General features: G+C 35.0%; 1 protein-coding gene across 9 annotated transcripts in view; it reads left to right on the plus strand.

Annotated features, from left to right (window-relative positions):
* Nucleotides 1–25,249, plus strand: part of wake (ankyrin repeat and fibronectin type III domain containing protein wide awake) — a 78,224-nt gene that overhangs the window by 28,867 nt on the left and 24,108 nt on the right. For 3 of the 9 annotated variants that reach the window (XM_028310859.1, XM_028310857.1, XM_028310860.1), the window contains exons 2-3: nt 9,207–9,987; nt 24,920–25,081. In XM_028310859.1, the coding sequence (XP_028166660.1) occupies nt 9,342–9,987; nt 24,920–25,081 (808 nt within the window). In that variant the 5' untranslated portion in view covers nt 9,207–9,341. Of the gene's footprint in view, nt 1–9,072; nt 9,988–24,919; nt 25,082–25,249 lie in introns of all 9 variants that reach the window. The other 6 variants (XM_028310861.1, XM_028310862.1, XM_028310863.1 and 3 more) reach the window with 4 other exon arrangements.

Below are 25,249 nucleotides of genomic sequence, written 5' to 3' on the forward strand. Positions count from 1 at the left end.
ATGATACAAGATTTCGGATTTTTAGAATCCCTCCGCAATTTCCGTTGGTTTAAAATTATCTATCTATTGCCATATTTTATAAAAATGCGGTTCAACGCGTGCAAAGTCGTGAGCATCAGGTAGTTTATTTATATCATCAAGCTTATCTTAAGAACCAGTTTTACGAAGTGTTTTAATAGTGAGCTGTTTAAATTAGTCGGTTAATCGCCGCGATTCTGTTAAACATACCTTAAGGCTAGAATATTATATTTTATCTATCTAATAAGACTTCATCCACAGACCAATCATGTAACGATTTATCTTGACAATATCGACAATATTTTATTTTCCCCCATTAGGGGGAAGCCTGTCGTGCATGATGGGAAATGTTATTTGTAAGTGAAATAAACTTACTGAATACAAGATTCTGGGAAAACCTTCATTAGCTAGCAGCTTTAAATGAAATTATAATAAAAACACTACCCGTGGACCGACGATCTGGTGAAGGTCACTGGAAGAACTTGGATGCGGGAAGCGCAGGACCGGTCGCTATATAAATCCTTTGTCTAGCAGTGGATGTCATTTGGCTGAAACGAAATGATGAAACTCAAAATACTTTACGATGCTATAAATATTAAATTAATCTGATAAGTTCAAAATAGACCATAACTATTTTATAATAGTACCGTTTTAATTATTGTAAATGATACTAACTTATCGTAAACCTACTCATAGACAAACAGAAATACAAACACGACACTGCTTTATCGTTCAAAAAATTCAATTCAAAATAATTTAAATCATTAAAAGTGTCGTTAAAAGATCAAGTTATCTAGGACAGTGGACGTATCGCGTGACCGTATACAATGGTGCTTTTGTTGGTGGTTATCTACAGAGCTTCCTTTCATGCGTTCAACAGAGTAATAAAAAGTAATTGAATAGATAGTGTGCAGTCTGCAGACAGATTTGATAATCCGTCTTTTAATCGATCATTCGATGATGATACTATTAAGTAACTGTTATTTAAGAAAAACTGGCTTAAATCCAGATCAATGGACACTCTGTTATAACTATAAATAGCAAAAATTTGATGCTAGAAATCGTCTACACATATAAGATTTTAAGCTTTCGCGTTCCATTTCAACTAAAATAATACAGTAAGACGCGGGTCTTAACGCGACGTTCTTTAATGAGTTACATTATGTACTCCTTATTAATAAATGTCGCGTTAAGACCCGTGTCTTACTATTTCAATCGCCTACACAGTTCCTCATACATAATATCAAACTTTTTGAAATAAATTCTTCCTCTTCAATTGAATTTGTATAATACTAATCAAGCGAACGGCCGCGATTTTGCAGCATCTAAATTGAGTACCAATAGTATTTCTCTTCTTTTGGAGTTTTTAGTGCGAAAATTCTCCAAAAATGTGAAAAATATATTCATTGGAATCCTTTACCGTAAAGTTCCCTCACTTTTCATAAACATATTTCGTAAAACTTCCAAGTTTGAACACGCATCACCTTTCAGCATTTACGAGAGACTAGGGTCCACAAATATTATTATCGTTCACCACGCATATCTGGGAACAAAACATCGGAAACCGTCGGGGACGCCCCATTTGAGCGTGCACCTGCTACCTGACCCAAGAATTTGAGGGACAAAGAAATTTGTGAATGAATTTTTTTTTACGCATGATCTTTCTTCTTTGTCTTTATTACGAAGAACGCTTCACTATGTTTAAGTGCTATCCGGTCTTAATTTTTTTAATAAGGTAACTATTTTTAAAGGTGTAGATTGCATCTTGTAAGTTGATCTTTCATAGAATATTTAAGAATCTTTAGATCTTTTAACGCAACTTTTTCAAAGATTTTTTTTAAACATAGGTTGTGGGGCTACTTTAAATCGTGTCATATTTAAATTATACAATAAATTATAAGAAAATTCGGCAAATTTTGCATTAACTAGCTTGGTTCTAATTTTGCAGTAACTGATACGTATTTAAATTGAAAGAATAGAAAGCGTTCGTGAAATGTTATTTCTAATACTGGCTCAAACGTCTTTTCTCATTCTCGTATTTTTCGAAGTTTTCTAGGAGCTATTTTCTACTGAATAACTTTTGTAATTAATTTTTACCCCACTCTATACACGTCTTTTTTTTGTTTCTTTTTTAACATAATATAGGTTGGTTAGTTGGTTTTTAAAACATAAAGTGTTCTGGCAACCCTATGATCAGTCCTTTGAGAACATAACCCGACTTCAACAGGATAAACACAAGAGCGCACTTTGTAAGCGGAGTTCTTTTAAATAGAGAATATTGCTTGCAGGGTTTTATCTTTGCACAATTTATAATATGCGCTGTTGAAAGAGTGAGAATCTATCTCAATGATATTTTTGAAATCGTAACGTGATATCTCTGCGTAAATTCTCTGAGTTATTTACAACCTCTGCTCTAATTGATACTAAGTACTAAATTTCTTCCTAATTGTATTATTTACTAATAAGTACAATCGTAAAAACTTAACAAAAAACCTTCTTTTTTGTTAATTTTCTGTGCAGTGTGGTTTTTGAAAGTACCTACCTAGTTACCTACTTCTATAGTGTGCCAATCTAGGAACTAATTTAATTTCCAACTGAAATCTTAAAACCATTCCTGATAGCTTCGATCAACAGCCTGATAGATAACACTATTTACCGGTTAAGTATTTAGTTAGTGTCACGTTTTAAGCACCTATAAATAGCTACGATAATATGTCAAAATCACAGTAATTTGGTTCGGTTGCCAACCCGGTTAACAATGGTTAAATACGGCCAGGAAAGCGTGACCATCCACAATGAAATCCGCGTGTGGAAATGTTTTGTATGTTAATTTGAAATGTCATCGATAATTCTAAGTGGATTACTAGTTCAAAATTTCAATGGCTAATTTAAGCCCAGCCACGTAGACGCATGTCGTAAATTTCCATGGAAATGTCACGTCACGTTCACGTGGTGCACTAACATCAGCTAAGTATGTTTCAAAGGCTTTAAAGAATGTACGAGTATCCCTAAGAGACTGCAATGTTCTACTACTTGACTTATTCCTCCCCTGGGCACGCTCCTAGGACCTAACCGCAGACTGCTGCCAGAAACTTTAGGAATATCTTCTCTTCATCATCTTGGAAATAAAAACTAGATATCGATATGGCTAATTGAATTGCCAAATTGAAGTGGCAGTAGGCATATCTCTCGTTGAACTGACACCTTTTGGGAAAGAAAGGTTCTCGAGCACGTTGAACTAACTCTGACATCCTTTGGGAAAGAAAGGTTCCCGAGAAGGAAACCACAGATTTGAAGACGCAGAGTGGATAGACGTCCCACCCAGTGGACCAAATGACCTGGATGAAGCTTGGAGGCCGCTAGATGCAAAGGGCCTAGACTAGAGCCACTTGCTGTGACGTTCTATGTGAGAAGTCTGTATCCAATGTACTTCTAAAGGCTTATGATGATGATCCTTGTAAAATTCCAAAGCGGCAATGATCTGCAACAGTTTCCATAAGTTGCATTTGAACCCTAGTGATGTATTTATGACTGACGTGCGTAGCTATGACAAATTGCCCTCTTAATATGGCATGAATGCTTTTAATAACTACAATTTATGAAGATAAGACGACCATAATTTAGTCCGGGCAAGTTGCAATTAAACTAGTTAAAAGGAGCTAACAAAACAGAAATACAAGTGTTTTTGGAATGATGGATGCTGTAGAAAATCGATATACTTTTTTTAATTGCCGTTTTTCCAAAAGTTACCTATGAAAACAATAAAAATGTGAATGTAGACAACATTGTTGACTTAACTAACCTTCACACGACACTATTCAAAACACTGTAACACTATTTTAATTCAATGCATTTTGTTCGTATCAATTCGTAATTGTATTAACTTTTATTATAAATCGCAAAGGAAAAAAATACTTGCGTGCAAACAGCGATATAGTGACATGCATGCAAAATTTTATCGGTACAAACGTAATGATACTTTTATTATTTACTATTATTTCTAAACGTATCAGTAAATCTGACGTAACACAATACTAATTATTGTAAAAGCCGATATAAAACTGAAAAAGAGATTTTAAACAATTTTTTACGACTTTCACCTAAAAGGAGTTGATTCAACGTTACCACCTACTTGATAAAGAGAAGATCTCAAAAGAATGATGATTATTCAAACAATCAATAAATTAGAGATCAATTAATTTGTGAAACGAATTGTAAAGAAGTGACATTACTGGTCAATACAAGGTGCTGAAAAAAGCTCAATGATTTAAACTGTTCTGTAATATTTTGATTACAACTCAGTCAAGATTTTCAGCCAACTGCACTAGCAACACTCAAACCGCTAAGTTTACACTTAAAAGCTGCCTTCAAGTGTAAAATTTGCAGTTTAACTTTATGTTTAAGTTTGAGCAATCATTTATATTGCTTGAAGTGGTCCAAGAGTTGACTACATCAAACTTACAGGAAGTTGTACAGTACAATGAAAATACAAAATTGGAATTCGAGCTTGCACTGCGCTTTGGAGGGCTACTCTAAAACTCTATTTATGTAGTTTCGGCTCCATCTGTCTCTGACACTCATGCTAGAATCTTGCTTTGCGTGAGAGAGATGGCAACATTCGAAACTTCGGATAACGTTGTCGGAGTAACCCCGCTGAAGTTGCTTGGTAAACGACAATATTGTATGGAACATTGCATTCCGAGTATTTTTAATGATGTTGACTCTCCTGAATAAATAAAGGACCGAGAAAGGATTATTCCGGAAAGTTTTGTTCTAGAAGCAAATTTCTGCATTGTCGCTGAAAGTAATTATTGGTACTTTATTCTGTTTAAATTCCATCATTCTAAACATAGCAAATTCTTTCTTCAACTAAAATTACCTAGTTTTAATTAGGTTTTGCGTTGACTTTTCTTTACTCCTACCAACCCATGTGTGGTCAGTTGGCGTTGGAATTTTTTGGTCTTATTTGTCCAGTTTCTCCTTAGGTTTCTCAGTAGGTTTATTAATTTTCCACCACGAAATAAACAATAAACGAAAGGATTTCATAGTTTCGCAATAAAACTGCAAACCGCCTCAAAAATCACGTTAAATTAAAAAGTAACAGGCGTGTGGGCGCGAAATCCCGCGGATGTGAAATTGGACTCCCTGAATTTCGAGATTGTTTCAGTTTCAGCAAATGGCTTTGGCGCAAAATCCTGGCGTTGTATGTAGGCTGACTGTGTGCCATGCGAATTCCTTTTTTCTACGATTTTTATTCGTTCCGGTAAGCCACTGTTTTGCGGGTTTTGCGTTCAACACAAACAAGCTAACTTTAGATAACAAAGCAAAATTTCCAATGCATCAAATACTGACATTTCTCTCCCATTGATAACACCTTATCATCATTATTAATCATCATGGGCAATTAGACTCCACTGTTGCACGACTCTGCACGACCAGAGGGTCTCTAGCTTACCATACTCGTATATGGAGCATTTGGCCACTCTTCACGCTAGCCAGAAGGGTTGGAGAGGCCTGAGGTGGAATTGTGTAAAGCAATCTTAATCATTTGACAGTTCATAAGGGGGCGTCCATTAATTACGTGAGACTTTTAGGGGGGGGAGGGGGTCCAGAAAAACCTTACTTAATCTCACGTGGGGGATAGGGGGGGGGTCGAGAAATATCACGTAATTTTTTTCCACAACAAACAGACCTTTGTGAACACAGGCCCAGTTATTAGATCCGCAGTTTGCTACCAATGCTTAAATATTAACAAAATGTAAACTAATAGTTAAAAATTGTACTAAAAGTTAATTTTTTGTTTTATAAAATCGAATATTTTCGAAGCATGGATTGTCTCATTAACATTGCAAATAGGCATTTTAGAAAATCTCACGTGAGATTAGGGGGTGGGGGAGGGGGTCTTGCAAAATCTCATGAAATCTCACCAAGGGGGGCGGGGTGGTTAAAAAATAGCCAAAATTGTCTCACGTAATTAATGGACGCCCCCTAACGTACGATAAAGTCAGTTAAACAAAGCGGTTGACAGAATAATCGTACGTTATGAACTGTCAAATGATTACGATTGCTTTACACAATTCCACCTCAGATGTTCTTATTATATTTTTCGTATAGTACCTTTTATGACATCCGGGCTAAAAACACCTAGATTTATTATGTACCAGAAGTTCTATAGTAAGTAAATAAACTAGAGAAGCATAGGTAATATACCATCCAAGTAGTGCACAAATATTCCAAGAATGTTGAACATGGTACGAGTATTACATAACATAAACGCGTTTCTTATGTATTTCATGAGTGTAACACCAAACCGACATTGTCTAATAATTTAGCCAATTGATCGATCGGAGCGCAAGTCACTGTGACGCTTGGTCTAGGGCTGCCACTTGCAAGTTATGAAATCCGTATTTATAAAAAAATGCAAAATACAAACAAATATGAGCTGAAGGTCAGTACAGTTACAGATGCAGGTCAACTGGCACTAAATTTCTAGCTACTCACTTTAATTACTTGATGCAAACTAGTTCTCAAATGTACAACGTTTTGTACATTACCATAACGGTTCCGTTTGTGATTCCAAATGTATCCGTCACGGAATGAGGCTATTAAATCTCCTAATTATTGTAATTAGTAAACTATACGTTCTTGTGGTACGCATTTCCTCTAGAGTGATAAGTGAGTTGCTAATGCCCGGCGTCCATTTTGCAATATGCATTGATAAACCCAAAACAATACTTTAAAAGCTCCAATAAACTATCGCTGTGGGCACTGACACTACGCACGCACGCAACTTATTTGTTTTTCGTTTTCTAAAACAATTAATATTTTATAGGCCGCTGATTGAGAAGCAATTAGCTTAAACATGAACCTATCATTCAAGTAATTAATATTGTATTTAAAATGAATGATTGTTTTTCAAATTCATTAATCTTTCATTTAGAAACTAATCTTAAATATTTATTGATGATTTTCAGTCTACCTCGGCTCATTTCTATTTAATCGCTAGTTTTCTTTAACCTGTAATTTTGTTGATAGAATCAATCTACTCTAGCACCGTAAATTGATCTCGACTTTCCTGAAGAACGCTTCGTTCAAAGCTGTCTACAAACTTTTCAATCAAGTGCCCTATAATTAAAATGGTTGCAGATTTAAATAAAATAACATTATCAGAAGCTATTTTTGATCAAATTTACGGTTTCAATGTATTCGTCTAATTGATATTTTATTAGTTTCCTAACGCTTTAATTAACAGTAAAATAGGTGTAAACAGCAATTAAATACTAAATGAATATGATGAAATATTACATATACGAGTAAAACTCTGTCGGTTAATTAATAAATAATTGCGTGTCAATTTGACGATTAATAAATAAAAATAGGTAACAAAATTATAACATTTTAGTAAAAAAATGATATCTATCTTACAGGGCAGATATGTACTCAAGTAACATCAAGTGCGAAGTTGCCTTGTTCTGTATGTAGAAAAAATAATTTTAATTTTATCTTTCTCAAAAATGCAACTCAAAAAAACTGTTTTTATTTGAGTTCCAGCCCTAATATCGGTGCGCTCATACATCAAGCGTGAACAGCCGGACGATTGTATGGCGAGCGTTGGCGCGACCAATCGCACGCCCTGACACCACGCCAATCCGCCAACAAATAAAAAAGCGTGGGTTTTATTGGAAACTAGCTTTTGCCCGCGGCTTCGCTCGCGTTAAAAAGTATTCCGATCAGTTTAAAATTGACAAAGTTTCATACAAACTTTCATCCCCTATTTTATCTCCTTGGGGGTAGAATTGATCAAAATCCTTTCTTTGAGGATGCCTATGTCTTAACATCTACCTGCATGCCAAATTTCAGCCCAATCCGTCCGTCCGTCCGGCCTGTGCGGCGTTGATAGATCACTATATCAGTCAGTCACCATTGAGATAGGTACTCGATATTGGGACAGTCTTTTCCCATCACATTTCCAACTTTCCTCGTTTTCGTAGGAAAATCGTTTATCCTTCTGTGTTGACCTTATTTACCAAACAAAGAATGAAGTTATTGAATGGTCCGTTCAATAAGCTAGTTGAACTATTAATTATTTAAAACTCTTTTCAAATGTCACTTATCAGCAATCAGCATAATAATATGAATATAATCAGTAAAATTAATCGTCCCCTTTTATTAATTTCTAAGTATTTTTCATTACCCTTGGTGGCGCAAGCCATCAAGTAATTAAGTATTATCTATACAAACGACGTCATATTAAGCTATACACTATGTATAACATCCTAACATTCTTTAATATGCTATGTACTTTCAATAGGTGATTTTACTACAAATTGTAAAATCTGATGTGCTAGCTGACTAATCAGTAGAATCATTTTCCCGCTATATCTTTTTCAGAGGTTCGAGTATGCCTTTTGAACTAAAAATCTCTTATCTTGGACTATTATTCGTCGCACTAAGTATATGCACGTAGGTACATTTTAGCCTTTAAAACCTTGCCTTTAGCTGAGAAGGCAATAATCATAATCGTTCAAGCAATTTGATTTTGATTAATACTTCGAGTCGACCAATACTAAATTATAGCATTTCTAATTTAAACTTACTGGTTATTAAAATTATCCGAATTAGATCGTTATGCTTTAAAGTAATTATGTTCGTCATAATACCGGTGCAAGGTGATCGACTAAAGCGCATGGGGCCACTTCGTGCGTGCTGTGATTAATATTGATCGGTTTTATGATGTTAAAAATGTACCTAATTCATCTAAGAGATTTTTCATTAATGAGTAGTTTCGTTATTTAAGCCAGGGAGCGAACTTACTGGACTTAGTAGGACTAGGGCTGATTATGTGTTTAACAAAATATAACGGCTATTAGAGAAAACCTTGCGTTTTTTTTTACAAATTGACTGAAATAGTTACGCAAGAAACTCACACTATACCTAATCCGCACACAGTATATATCTAATAAGCACGAAATCGCACACACGAATTCGTCCTCAATACTTTATTACGCTACGTCACAACAAACAAATCTGTGATGCCGTGCGTACTCCAAACAGTCGTATCAGATAAGTTATCAAATCAAAACGATTGTGCAAACGAGATCAGTACTGATGCTGACGCACCGTTGAGCACGACCGGGCACTGCGAGCTTGTACCGAAGCCCTACCAACTAACCTCACCATAACACCAGCCCGCATTCAACGCAGCGACACCGCTATGAGTGAACGTCGGAGACTCACGTAACTATCGTTCGAGTGAATAGAGTGCGCGCAGTCGAGTGACGTGCAATGCCCAGGGCCCGAGCCCCCCTACCCCTCGCAGGGCTATGGAGACCCTCCTCGACAAGTTCAAGAGGGAGCAAGGAGGGCTGCGACGCTCCCGGTCGGTCCGCGCCTCGCTGCGACTGATCGGCAACCGCTGGCGGACCACCAAGGACGAGGAACCTGCGGACGACATTGACAAGATAAAGCGGAACACCGTTGTCTTCGCCACACAGATCTGGAGTGACAAGGAGTACGACGCGTACAAAGGCCTCGACGGCACCTACAAGGCCACCACGCCAGCCATGGCCAGGAAAAAGCCGGAGGTGAAGCAGCGGAGGAAGAGCGGTGACATCGATCTGAATCTGAAGCCGCAGCGTCCGAAAAAAGTGGAAAAGTCAAAGTTCAGTGATTTGTTTACTAATAAGAAGCAGAAATCTAAGGAGTTTTTGGTGCCGGAGAAGATTCCGCCGAAAGCGGCCGCGCTTCTGCATATCCATAGTCCGGATAAGGGGAAGAAGAAGTTGAAGGGGATCGGGAAGTCGGAGTCGGCGAAATCTGTGACTGATATCGTGGGGCATAGACGGATTAGGAGGGGTTCGGAGGGGGACACGTGCCCCCACCAGCCGAGGGGGTGCGTGAACCCGGCCTTCGTGTACAGCACGCCGCCCAAGGAAAGGAAGTTGCCGATGTCCCCGTCAGCATACCTCAGTACGTATACCAAGTTATTCACACGCACCGCACGCATGCGCGTAAATACTTACACTACAACAATTACAGCTACAATTAAAATGGAATTATGGTTTCTTTGCATTGTGTAACCGTTTTTTTCACAGAATGTTTGATGAGTTTTTTATTACTACTACTATGAAGTTACATTTTGATTGCTATCCTGCCTACATACATTTTCATTACTTTGAAACTAGAGGTTCAATTTAACAAAAAAAAAGTATTTAAACAAACTAGAAACTACTAATACCAATATCCATATACCTAATGCCAAAAATTCAGAACATTATGCACACGAGTTTTACCTAAACAAATAATAAGTAGTATAAAACAAACTTCTCGAGTAAATAAAATTATCACACATCAAATTAGAAAACATCAAAAGATAAACGAATTGCACGACAGAAGCCAGTGCTGACAGGCTCAAGTGATCAAGTGTAGTTTTCTTCGATAAATTCATTCAGTTTTTTGCAAACAAAACAAAAGGTGTCATCATAAAAAATCATCAAAACCTCCGTGATTTAGTGTTTAGGTCTCTTCATTTGGAAGTCCTAGGTTCGATTACCGGATAGTATCCGAAACCGGAAAAACCACTGTCTAATTCGAGTTTCTTTATAACATCACTGCACCGTGTTTAAAATAAAGAAATGTGATATCATGCTTTACACAGCTACCCTTGGTTGTACTGTGGTTGTACCTACTAGATACCCACTGAAAATCAGTGTCTTGGCAGTAACAAACATGTCAAGAGAACGTCAAGAGATGATACAGTCCTCTCAACTTAAGCTGAGAATTGCATTTGTGTGAGTGATCGCCAAAAGTACCGTTAGTAAAACACATACAAATAAAAATATTTTTTTATTAAAAGGAAGTATATAAAACACTTGCTACCAATTGGGCCGATGTAACGACACTTGACACATCCTTTTAAATAAATAAAAACAGGTCCTCGCTCAGCATATGCCAAGGCACGAAGTACCTCGACGCTGATATTCTGCGAGCACCGTTTATAGAGAGGGCGTCCAGCCAGCCTTACAAAATACAACAAAAAGACAAACTTTATAAAATTACAAAATAAAAACAGACTAAAAACTTTTCGTTCACACCTTTAAAATACGTATTCAATTTGCATAAAATTTCTTTCACTTGGCTGCTTAATGGATTTCGTACAGGAAATTCACTTACAGTAGGAGCCATTTCACTAATATTTGGAACACAATTACATAAAATTACACGTATCTGCTACCAGTACCGGGGGTGAAGTGAAGTATGTGAGCGACAAGGAAGCGGTGCGTGGCGGACGCGCCGCGCTTCAGGCCGCTTGCTATAATAAACCATGCGCGGGACGCGCCACGCTTCAAGCCGATTGCCACTCTAAACTATCGGTGTGCACTCACACAAATGCAATTCTCAGCTTAAGTTGAGAGGACTGTACTGAGTGAAAGAAAAATAAAAAAAGAAGGAAAGAGTGGGTGACCTTTTTGACAACATTTTTGTTTTTCTCTGTTGATGAATATGTTTGTGTTTTTTTAGTTGTCAAATAAAGATTTTTACTTTCTTTCTTCTTACTAGGTCAAACCGTAGAAGAACAACATCCAGGTATTTAATTTCTAACTCGTAGATGTTATTTACGAGATTCCTAATTTGTTATAATAAAAACACTATAACACACTATTCCGCCTCCATTTTTGCCATCTCATTGGCATAACATAACACCTTATGTAGATTAGCCTCCTTTCTATGGGTCACTATGATATGATTTACTATTTCTTGTTTTTATGGTTACATAAAGGTGGTCAAGCCAGCAGTTGTTTACTTTCAACAATGCAATATTCTACTGCGACATAAACTTTAAGAGACATGTTTAAACTGCTGCAACAATGCCCAATAGAAATATGTGCCTATAACGTTTCTATTTCATTTTTATGCTTTTCAAATAAAATACGTTCATTAGTTACTGTTCCTGTTACTACAGTTATTTTTCAACGTTGTCTATTGAATCAAAATTTTCAATAACTAATAGAAATAGATGAGTCTCAATTTGTCAAATTCATTATTAAAATGTTGATTGATAGATCGCCTTTATAGATTGATTCAAAGTTCTTGATCTTATTATCTTTTATCTACGATTCTACTTCCTAGAGGCAGGACATTGTTATTTCTAAACCAAACTCTTTGTACCTACCTATGACTAGTTGTCGCTTTCTTCTTTTAGGCCATAATATTTACTGCGAATAGGCTTTTAAAAGGCGTTTTTACTCTCTCTTTTTCTCCAATAGAGTTAACTATTTAACTTTGAAATCAAAGAGTCAACAAAGATAGTGATATTCGTAGATCTAAAGTACACACATTTGCGTCCTTAACACTGAAAATCACAGTGCTTTTATTAATATGATTCATTAAGAGATGTATTGTTTTATCAATCTCGTATCTGTCAACTACTTACCTATGAATCAACTTTCGTATCACTACAAATCAATCGAATTCGTCATTTGTCATATCGTCTATATCTCTTCAGCTTAGACAGCTAACAGCTCATCACTTGTCTTAATAAGGCTGGGTTGCACCATCTTACTTTAACTTTGACAAGCGTCAAAAATCTGTCAAACTTCATACAAAAATACCGGTTATCGTTAATAATTGCGATCGAAATTAGGTGGTGCAACTCAGCCCAAGTCAATTATCATTTATTCATTTGTTTTACGCTTCGAACTGGCACATAAGAAAGAAGTTTGGGTCATGAAGATATGACAAGCAGAAAAAAGTAACTGATCCTATTAAATTAGACCACAGAAAATGAACTCAATACATTAATTAGGTTGGTATGCCTAATCATACAATCGAAGCATCATACCGCAAATTCAAATTGTATATTCCAAAATGAGCTTCAAACTTTGGAAAACCCCACAACGGCCACAACATTTGAAAAGGTTATTGTCTATTGAGATAGCCACGAGCTGGTCACGGGTTATCCCTCGGGGATTTTCAAGGAGATTAGAATCTAAGTTTCTATGATAGCAGTAGTGTGTTATCTTTTAATCAGATCTCAAATCCAAATGTCACTTAACACTGATACACGATAACCTAATTTCTATTGTTTCGTATCATTTGTTCTACTAAAAGAACACTCATAATAGACCTACATGTTATAGTATGTTTTAAACAGCTTCTGTCACAACTCAAGGCACAGCTGATGTACTTGTATAACTTTTGTTCTAACCTAATAAATTTTTCTTCATCATAATCACATCGGAAAGGCCTGATGTTAGACTTCACTTAGTATTGTAACCTATGAGCTTCTGCATGACAATGGCTCATAGAGTCTAAGGCTGAGTTGCACCACCTAACTTTAACCGTAACTATAACGATAACCGGTGTTTTTGTATGGTGTTTGTTATAGTTGAAGTAAGACAGTGGAACCTAGTCTAACTGATACGAAAAAAACTTTACACGCCATTTAACCAAACATTTGTTGCGAAATTCGCGAAAAAAATCTAATTACAACTACATTGTGTCATAAATATTTATGATTCTTCAAAAATTCCGTAACATCAAGCAGGTCACAGTACTAATTGACGAAAAAATGGTTTGCCATAAACGCATGATTTGCTTCATTACTAAATCCAACCGGTTTGGGATTTGTATGAAACTGTAACTGGATATTAGAGCTCATAACAGCTGTCATAATTAATGAATAACACGTGAAAGCGTGTTTTAATGAGTATAAACTTATATGAAAGAACTTTATCGTCGAACTTAATTAAATCACGGTCCACATTTAAGCATTCTTAGGCTCATTTGCACCATTTTATTTTAACCGTAATAATGACAATAACCGGTGCTTTTTGTATGGATTTTAACAGTTTTTTGACGTTTGTCAAAGTTAAAGTAAGGTGGTGAAACTCAGCCTTAAAACTTTTTACATAATTATTATTCATTTTTGAAAAATCTCTTTTTTTCTTCTTCTCTTTGCTAACCTGTATCTGGCTGGCACTAGCTTTTGGATATTTATAGAAGAAGGTTTTCTATGAATGAAAAGGTTCTAATATTTTTCTGTGGGTCTAGAACACAGATCTGTGGTCTAGAAATATTGGACATGAGTAAAATGATCTACTTTCATACTTTCAAGTAAATCTGAATAAAATGCTTCTTCAAAAGATAGCAATGAACTTTTTTATCGTAATTTTGAAGTTTCATTCGATTACAACATAGCAAACACCGATAAACTCTCGTTCGGTAATCTGCAATTAAGAATTTAATGCATTTCAATTTCATGCGTTTCTTCCTCGATCGTTAAGTGTTTACCGCACGCAAGGTTGGTTGATCAGATTCAACATCATAGGCATCGTATTAATGAATCTCACAAACATTACTATGAGTCTCACAGTGCGCGTGGACGCACAAGGTGACACACGAACCAATCACAGAGCTCTATACAACGCTGTGCGTTCGATTTGCTGCTTCGCTTAAGGAAGCATCGTTTGTGAATACGGGTGTAAGTTCGTCGTCTTGCGTATGTTCGAATTGTTCGACTCCTTTTATCAAAAAGTCAAAGTAAAAATTCCTTAATTTGACTCTAATTAAAATAGTAGGGTTACAAAATCGACAAATTAAAAATTAGCTTTGCTCTCAAGAAACCTTTAAAACCAACATTTGCCAAGTGCTGAAAAGACAGGAGACTAGATTCTAACTAGGAGATTTGTCCTAAGGTATTAAAATGTTTTTTGTGCAACAAAATTTAACACCAATAGTGATTAACAGCCTTGAAATTTTTCTTACAACCGCAACCTAAAGAACTACTAATATACTGAGCCTAGGTCCGAGGTAGGATCTGTGATGTATAAGTAACTAGCTGACCCGGCGAACTTTGTTCCGCCTTAATGGCAATAAATAAGCAGACTTTTTTTTTTTAATTTCGAACGGGATAAAAAGTATCCTATGTCCTTCTCCTGGCTCTAAACTACCTCCCTGACAATTTTCAGCTAAATCGGTTCAGCCGTTCTTGAGTTATAAGCGAAGTAACTAACACGACTTTCTTTTATATATATAGATTTGAAATATCTTTTATCTTTGTTTCTCTGTCACCTACCTTACTCTCTTAAAGTATGACGATGTTCATTGTTCAATTTTCACGTACAAAATTACGTTACGTTGCAGTATAAAAAAAAATAAAACCGACTCCAAAAACCTACACTAAAACGTAGAAAAATAATTACTAATTACCTACTTATTTATTAGGACGAATTATTAATATTTATGTAGGTATACCATGATTGATACTTTTGGAGTCGGTGCAGGCAAACTTTACATGTTTCATAATCTTGGCACCGACTCCAGAAGTATCAATCATGGTATACCTACATAAATATTAATAATTCGTCCTAATAAATAAGTAGGTAATTAGTAATTATTTTTCTACGTTTTAGTGTAGGTTTTTGGAGTCGGTTTTATTTTTTTTTATACTGCAACGTAACGTAATTTNGGTATTACCTATACGCCGAAAAAAGATTTGTTCAAATCGGTTCATAATTGGCGGAGTTATCGCGTAACAAACATAGAAAAAAAAAAACAAAAAAAACATACGGGTCGAATTGAGAACCTCCTCCTTTTTTGAAGTCGGTTGAAAATAGACTCTCTTTGCCCGTCAAAATAACTTTGCCGTCTTCCGCCACAGAAACACGACTTAGAAATAAATAATGAAGTGCTCATCCCTCCCTCGCTATCTTTGTAGACGGGAATAGAACTTTTACATTTTTCAACACACACGACATCAAGTGACGTGCATAAAAAACGGAAACGAAACGATGCCACTCCTGAGATGTGTCAAAATGACGGGCGACGTAGGCTCGTCATGAAACAAATCCCAAAACTAGAAACTAGATTAATTCTCATGCATAGAATCGTTGGTTTATCAATGTTTAGACTATTCAAAAGTAGCATTCTATTTTTGGGTGCAGAATCCAGATTCAGAATAATGAGAAACGCATTGATGAAAATTTGAAATTGCCAACTAGGTACTGGAAAGACACATAAAAAATTTCCACACATAAAATACTTAAAGCTTTTGCACGCGAGTGTAGGTTAGAACTTTTTTAAATGATAATTAAATTGTTTTTAAATGGTAGGTAGTTACAAATTAGTTCACATTTTCAATGTCTATATTCTCAACTTATTTCAAGGTTTCCATATCCATAAATTGGCTGGCATTAGTATTGTCATTTCGAGGTACGCAATAAAAAAGATTGATTAATTAAACTTATCAGATCTACATGCCTCTGCTCTTAAAAAAGTTAAAACGGACTGAAGGCGATGTTTTAAACTGTGATATCTTATTAATTGTAATAAGAACGAATTATAGTATACGTGTTGTCAACTGTACAGTATACAGTCAGAGTCAAATACTTCGTGACACCAAAAGTGGCCAAAAAGTTGACAACACTACCTTATTCCAACTACAACAAAGACGTTTTGCGAACTTTTTGGCTAATTTGGATGATTTAATGACGCTGACTGTACTACCGGTTATATCACAAAATACAAGTAGTCATGTACTCTTAGTGTAACAAAACACTGATCTCATAATATTCGAGCAACAACGCGAGCACCTTTGTCTAGATCTGGAGCAGGGGTGGCCAACCGGTCCATCGCGATTATTAGTCCAGTCGATAGTGGCAAGGCAAAAAATACTACATGATTGTGTACTAAGTAAACTATGCTGTTTCATTTAAGATTTCAAGAAGTATGTAAGTGCTAGATCGCCCAGGGTTTCGTTAGTAAACATTAGATCTTATGTCTAATCAAGTTGGCCACCCCTGATCTAGAGAGTCTGCTTCCCACGGAGAGAATTGCCGCTACGGGTAACAAGCGTGGATAATTTTACTCGAATACCTTTTATTTTGTCTTGATAGTTAACTAGTTTTTATGGTGGGCCCTACCCTACGACTCTAGGAAAATTAGATTATGTTTTTCCTCTCGTTTCTATCTTTTAAAGTCACTGCTAAACGAACTTTTCCTGTTTAGCCCAAAGGCTAACTGGCAGAAAATTTTCAATGGCATTAAGTTATGTACCAACTACATAATATATGGTATGAAAGAAAAATAAATACCCCTCATAAGTAGACAGTATTAGATTGCAATCCTGGTCAATTCTAAACTAAACCATATGAGAGGCTCTGATATGGCTCAATATATTGAAATCACTGGATATCCTAAGCCTAAGGGATGGGTAGCTAATAGCTAGATTAGTAGCTTGACAAATATGTGATTGAACTAAGTTTACTAAGGCTGAGTTGCACCACCTTATTTTAACCGTGACTGACCATAACCAGTGTTTTTTGTATGGAGTTTGACTTTTGGTTAAAGTTAAAGTAAGATGGTACAACCCAGCCTTATAATTAATGGATTTTCCTAACATTAATGTTACCAACAATGTAGTACTTTTGATAAATTTATGATTTCTTATGAAGTTTTGTAATATTATGTGTGTCATTTTCTTATTTAAATGATTACATTATAAAATAAACAATTTAAGACAGTAGCTTTGTTGGTATTCAGTTCACAAAAATGTGCTGCATTCCTCTGTTATGATTAATTGTTGTGTGTTAGATTAATATTCATTTGAACGTATGATAAACTAGTAACATTATTCGTTTTCGTTTCGTTAGCTCTATCAATCAAATTAACTTGAACGTCCAGTCATCCAAGACAGTTAAATTTGCATTCATTTCAACGAATTAATTATCGTTTTTAACATTAAAATGGATAACAAATGATTTTTTGAGATTACAATCCATAATTTATCATTTAAATATACTGAGGGTTATGTCGTACTTGATATTGGTTAAGCTTTAACAAACTGCAATTAATAATGATTTGTTTAAAAAGTAGGTATTTGTTTTCCTGAAGGGGTTCCGTTTATTACCAAGTTATGATAATGAAATATCCGGAAAATCGAAGGAAATCCCCTTATATCATAGACATTAAAAAAACTTAAGAATTCAGTACATTATCTATTAGTTTACTTTATTTTTGTACCTTATTTCAGGAATAATACCAACCCTTTAATTTTTACCAAACGAGTAGAACACTTCTTGTGTAAAATTTTATAATGTTTTCATTATTATGTAATATCATTTCAGAGTTGATTTAAAAGGTTATTGCTTGTTTCGGACAAAGATTACTTTTTATACCCAAAGGTTGCTCCGCTAAGTAATTGATATTCTAAGTAATTGTTGAAACAACCTGTATACGAGTATGTTGTTTCCTTCTGATTCATTCATACTCCATAAGTTCTATTCTTGTACTCTTTAGATTGAGATATTTTACGTAGAAATGGAAAACATTTATCAACAAATGTATATTAGTTCCGCATTTCGCCGTAACCTAGCTACATACTTACATGCATTGTAATCGGCACGTCACTCGCACTACATCTATGCATGGTCAGTTTTTACACGATTTTGAACTTTATTACTTCTGTAGTAAAACGAAAAGGATTTTTAGTCAGATTGTTCCCTATGACGAACTCGACTAAAAAGAGCTAAAAGTCGAACTTACAGCTTCCAAAAGGTATTTATTAAAATAAATAATAAATAAATAGTAACACCGGTTAAATATCTTAAAATTGCAATAAACAATCGAGACACCACTATACATATTAAATGTATTAACACAAACTCATTTAAAATGGGATAAAGGTGAATTCTTTTGACTTTACTTTTATTTCTTTTATTTGTTTAACAATGACTGAATGAATTAACAATTTTTATTTTTAGTCTTTTTATTTTGTTTATGGCCAGGTTTATTTTTAGTCAATAATGTAAAATTAAGTTTGACCTACCATTGTCTCAGTAAGCAGAGAATCTGACCCTCTTAAAAAAGCTCTTTACACATGACACCTGTCATTCATACATAATTTTAGATTCATAACAAATAGCAATAATACGAGCTGATTGATTACCATAACATAGTACCTATAGTCAGCAGTTATTTCTGTTTCATGCTCATTTCAGACAAAAATCAAATAGGTATTTTACATATTTTTTGCAATTATCTTGCTTAAATGTATTATTTTTAAAAGGGGCATTTGTTAGAAGAGACTACAGTGCATAATTATCTTATGATTCTAAATAGTTTTTTCAATTAACAAATAAAGAACTATGTTCGTAAATTCTTTATGATTTTTCCACGATGTATACATTAAAATTGTTCTATGTTTTTTATAGAAATAATTATACCAAAATCTACTTTGACTATCAGTCACCCAAATCACCAAACCTTAAATGATCTGTCAGCAAAACCAAAGAGAACAGTCCAATCTCTTATTAGTGAACCGTCCAACTTCCTCAAATTCTGTTACTGTCAAAGGAATATTGCATTAGTTGAAAATTTCCCGGAGTCCCGGTTAAATCTCGGGTTTAAAAGTTCCTCTCTGAAGTAAGTTTCCAGTAGCAAGCGCATCTGTTGTTAAGATGGGTAATACAAAATTGAGAAATGGTACGTGCTTGAAATATCGAAGATTGTTTGTATCGAAGGATGTTTTCTAAAGTTCGGATGCGTGAATACGTACCTACTGCGAATGTACAAATTGATGAAAGGTAAACTAAACTAAAGAAATCGAATCAAAAGCAAATGTACTTTTATAAGTCGTGTTTTCTTTGAAATGTATGTATTCTACATTCTTTGCTTTATTTTCGTCCCAATTAAGCTTGCTTTGAAAACCTTCGTGCCTTTTTAAAAAATAAATTCAGACCTTCAGTAACTTCTTTGAATAATTCCAGAAATAAAAAGGCCTCTTTCACGATCTCCGAGTGAAGTTCCTAGTTGCTTCCTGATTAACACTATTTGGTCAGAAAAACACGTTGATACTTTACTCAAAGATGGTGAACGAGGCCCCAAGAGTAAGTCGATCATACCATTTACTTCAGTACGAAGGTACCTACTTTAAAATTGAAACAACCGTAACATCTAAGCCATTAATGTCGAGTCACATGTCAAAATAACCCGTAATTTTACAGACAGCGCCAATTTTCTAACAAGTACAATGTAAAAGAAAACGCTCAACATCATTACCCATAATTGCTGGCAAATACCCAGCTTCCCTTGACAATTAATATTTATTTCAAAACGTTATGTGAGGTTATTCAAGATTACATAAGCCCAAATTACAATGTACCTCCGTGAGAAGTCCGTTACAGCATAATGAGTGCTCGAAAGTGAAGACATTGACCTTTTAATTCTAATTTGATAGCAATTCTTTTGTACTTTCCATGGAAACGCCATTAGAAATAGAGATTAGAGCTGCAAAGAAAGGTCTGGAAAGGCTACGACTCATTAGACGTTTGTTAGTGCTGCTATTGTGAAGATAATCGAACAAAAAGGGTAGTTTCTTTTGTAAATATTACTGCTATCTTTATAGCTACAGTTCATCGTTAAAATTAGCAGTCTTCCGAATCCGCATTGAAAAAAATCTTATATAAAATTGTGAAAAGTACTGAAAGAGCTTGACGCAAGGACTTTGTTTACAGGGAAGCTAGCTGAAACTTCATAAGCTTGTTATCGAAATAAAAATGTTATTCAATGATGTTATTACTGGCAACACTTTGTCACGAGCGGCGCCATCTCCGTCGACCTCAGCGCTAAACTAATTTGAGAACTAAATTGAACTTGCACTCAACCTAGTTAGCCGCTGCAAGGTGTCACTTTCGCACACTCTGAGATTTTAGATAGAGCCGACGGCACATGAGATCGAGATAGTACACAATACCCAGCAGTAAACCTGTGCGACCATCTCAGTTGCAATTATGATACTGCAATGGACTGACATGCTAGACTTCTTGACGTGTGGTCAGTTCCTTATTTCTTTTTTCGTTAAACGGCCAGTGCTTTTTTGAAATTGGAACTTTTCAAGTGTTTTTGTTTTTATCGTGGCGTGTTGCGCATGTGTCTGTGTTGCCAGTTACACTCCAAATATGGATGGGAATTACTTCCGATTTGTATCGATAACCTCCGAGACACGGCCGATTTTGTCGACTTAGACGGCCTCGTCACGGTTTCCGCTATAGCGATTGAACGATACATCACTGTTGCTTTCATGCGGTTTGTTGAGTAAGAGCCACGCGATGCGTACACGCACATTATCGTCACGAGCGATTGGAACAATACAATAACGTGTTTATAAACAATGGTGGGAACCTTTCACCTTACCATTATGGGAATTGGTTTCGTGATGCTTTCGATTGAATTATTCATTAGTTTTCGCCTTGAGCTTAAATTTAGCTATAGATTCGTTATGATCTAAAAATAAATTAGGTTTTCTTGTATCACGTGAAATTGCAGTAACCATTTTAAACTGTGCATATTCCACTTAATTTTACAATGCTTAAAATTTCACCTAAAATTTGGGTCACAGACGAATAAACCCAGCTACTTACTTGAGTAAAAACCAAAGATAAAACTTATGCTATGTCAATTACAAAACTGGCGTCTCAAGATAACGTATCTGCTTAGCTGGGAAAGATTTGTGATTTTATACTAAAATTCATGACTATGCAGTTTCTTTCCTACTGTGATGAAAGTGGACGTCGTCACTTCTGTGAGAATGTAGTTAATCAAAACAGTTTTAAACACTTTTGCTTTTTTTGTACAAACGTCACTCATAATATTCCACAGAAAGTTTCGTTTCAAATTCTTATGCATTAATGCAGCTACTAAATCAATCTACTAAACTGATAACACTCTAGGAATATGCTAACGCAAGTCAGGAAAATATTTTATTAAGAAACTAGCTTTCCGCCCGCAGCTTCGCCCGCGTGTAATTTTTGTCACAGAAAACTTTAACGCGCACGTCCCTGTTTCAAAAACAGGAATAAAAACTATTCTATGTCCTTTCCCGGGACTCAAACTATCTCTATGCCTTTCATAAAAATCGGTTCAGTGGTTTAGGCGTGAAAGCAAGACAGACAGACAGAGTTACTTTCGCATTTATAATATTAGTATAGATGCACCGAGACTAAGCAGTTTCTAGTTAGCACAACACGTAGTAAAATGAAATATTAACAAAATTCTTATTTAAGAATTGAAAAATTAAAGCGAAAGAGAGAAACCCACACATCATTGTGAAAATCTTAAATAAAACGTGTGAGTTTTCTAATAAATGAATGCTTGCGAAATTTTAATTAGATTCGTCATGGAATGCTTAATTTTTAATTATAATAACTCTACGCTTAGTAAATTAACCACCTTATCTAAAGAGCCTTAAACTCGACGGAGACCAAAAAAGGCGTTCTTACGAGTATATTTTTCAATATCTGATATAGATGCTAAAGTGTGTTTTATTTAAGAAATTATGTTTTATCAAACTTGAATTTTAACACAATCGAACAAAACTCACATTCCCATGCTAACAACGTCACTAAAGAGGTAATACTTCATCATTGCTATCACAAAATTGCTATCACAATATTGTCAAAACTCAATGCACTGCAGGTTTGCCTTGTGAATTTGTGATCGGCCAAAATCCTAATCGTAATGGGTTGCATGGTGCCAAATAAGGCCATTGAGTTACCTTGTCTTGCGCTTGAGGACGTTTGATTTTTACATTCAGTTATGCATACAGTCTGTCACATATTTTAGTATACACAACGTTATATCTAGCTGAACACTGCGGCCATATAACAGTTAATAACAGCAATTTTTTGCAACAAATAGGTATGTAGAGTTTACTTTACATCCTAAACTTGGTGATGTGGAATAAAACTGCTTTGAAAATAACTTAAGAATAAACTAAGTAAAACTAAAGAAAATGAAATCCTCAGTGACTTTCTGGCAAGTCAGTGGATTTTGTGCGTTAAAACTCTTTAGGCCTTTTCAAGGCGAGAGCGAATAGGCACTTACAGGGCAGATATGTACCATCCTAGACTGCATCCCACTTTTTTAACATCAAGTGCGATTGTGGTCAAATACCTGCCTTGTTATGCATAAAAAAACTCAGAGGCATACGAAAATTCCATTATTTATTTCAACTATTACATAAACTATTATTACTTAAAATATTGGTTAATATTCTAATGTAATACCAAATCACCTTATCTAAAGTTATCATCAAATCATTGTTTTGTAATAGCAAAAAAAAGATAAAACTCTATGTTTATTAATGCAGAGAGGTAAACAAACTTCGCATTGTTAACTAGCATAAATGACGTAAAAATGTATTCTTCGACAGCTATGATTATCATAATCGACCATTTCTCTTCTTGTTTTAAAGTTGAAACAACGGCAACGTTTTGTTACCTCATAATATGTGCATAAAATACATAAGTAACAAGATTACCAGTGACATAATATGTAGTACATGAAGTCTTGTATTATTTACTCGGTTATTATTATTAACGAGGCTTACATCACGAAAATATTGTAATTCCATCAGACTTATTCTAGAAAGAAAAGAACAAACATAATTTTTTTGAAAAAAACTTAAACATTTGCTTGTCCCATTTAACTTATTTATATTTTCATATTGTTTTGTGAGAGCGAAGTGCAGAGGGTGATGTATGTATTTAAAAAAATGTTTTGTATCTCAAAAAGAATGTTTGTAAAAAAGAAACGTGTAATGTTAAAATACAGACAAATGAAATAATAATACCTAACGTGTTTACTGAAATAAAATAGCAATTTGTCAGACAAACACTTAATTTATTTGATGAAAAGTTGTTTGGAATTTTAGCCCACTTCAAAATAATAAAAAAAAGCCTTAGATAATTCTCTTATCGTTAACGTTTGATGCTCTAGATTTATTTTAATGGCTTTGTTAAGATCGACAAACGACAAAAGTTAAGATCCCAGGAATAAAATAAAGAGAAAGAAACGTATTACCAATGCTATCTTTTCGACTCTCGTCATCAAATTTGATAAGGCAAAGAGTAGTAACACACTAAACTTTGTAGTGAATCACACAAAAGTTGAATATACACTTTTTAGTTCGACCTAGATAAAAAAAACATTTATTGAATATTATTCGCAGTGCTTTGTTTTTATTTATTTTTTCATTTCGCAAAAAATATGCGGAAATAAACACCAGCATGTACGTTTTTTTTTTAAGTAAAAGGCCATAATTTTAGGCAATGAATTTGGTGCCGAGTATCTGTCGAGCATTTACATACAATCCTTTGGCTTCGAATGGCTTTGAATTCATCAGTGGACATGTTGTTAATAGCTGATGAAGTACTGTTGGCTAAGGTTGGCCAATTTATTTATCAGGCAAAATTTTGCCGCTTTTTAAATACTTAAAATAAATAATTGTTACAACTGTAACTAATACTCATAAGTACTAGTTAAAACTATGCAGAATGTTTTCTAAACAGGTAACAGATACCATAGGAACGTCTTGTAAAACAAGATTATTTTAAAAAACAATACTTTTACTAGAAACTTCCATGATTCCGGGTTCAACATTAACATCATTTTAAAGTTGTCAAACAATTTTTTTTATTTATTTTTAAATTAGGTATGTTTTGTGAAATACAAAAATATAATAGATCCTATTTAAATACGAGTAAGAGATATCGAATTAAAGCATTTGCGTGACGGAGCGATATAATTAGAAACATTTCACATCGATGAGGAAAAGACATCAACGAATCGATGCAAAAAAACATAGAAAAAAAAAAAACATACGGGTCGAATTGAGAACCTCCTCCTTTTTTGAAGTCGGTTGATAATACTTTGACGTCAAATCTTACGAATTCAAGAAGAATTTTTGATAATAATCTCAGGCTTAATGGTTTATTGATTTATTGAGTAATTCTTGTTTTTCATTTGTTTTTTTTTTGTTTGATATTTTGTTGACAGCGGCTCTGTTTCCAATTTATTTTTAGTTTCTTTTCTTTTTTCTTTAAGTTACTTTTTGTTTCTCTAGAACTCCAGTACGGCGCGTTGCTGGAGGGGTGTGGGGGGGAGCTGCCGTCTCTAAGCGCGTGCGCTCCCCTCCCCCCGACCCTCGACAAGGCGACCCGTCGTCAGCAGAAGGACGCGCGCGCGCATCAAGACAAAATCGCACAAGTTAACATACACCTGCATGGTATTATTTCGTTCTTTTTTATTTTTTTTGTGTTGTTCTTGTTTTTGTTAGCTGCCAGGCTTGTGGATATTGAAACTCTTTATTTTATTTTATTTTTTTAATCACTGCCGATTACAAACAAGAAGTTTTGTCGTCTTGTTTTTAATTAGACATTAAACTTAACACCGA

The sequence above is a fragment of the Ostrinia furnacalis genome, unplaced genomic scaffold, assembly GCF_004193835.3.
Source record: "Ostrinia furnacalis isolate ACB-3 unplaced genomic scaffold, ASM419383v2 OfSCF3133, whole genome shotgun sequence".
NCBI classification, from domain to species: Eukaryota; Metazoa; Arthropoda; class Insecta; order Lepidoptera; family Crambidae; genus Ostrinia; species Ostrinia furnacalis.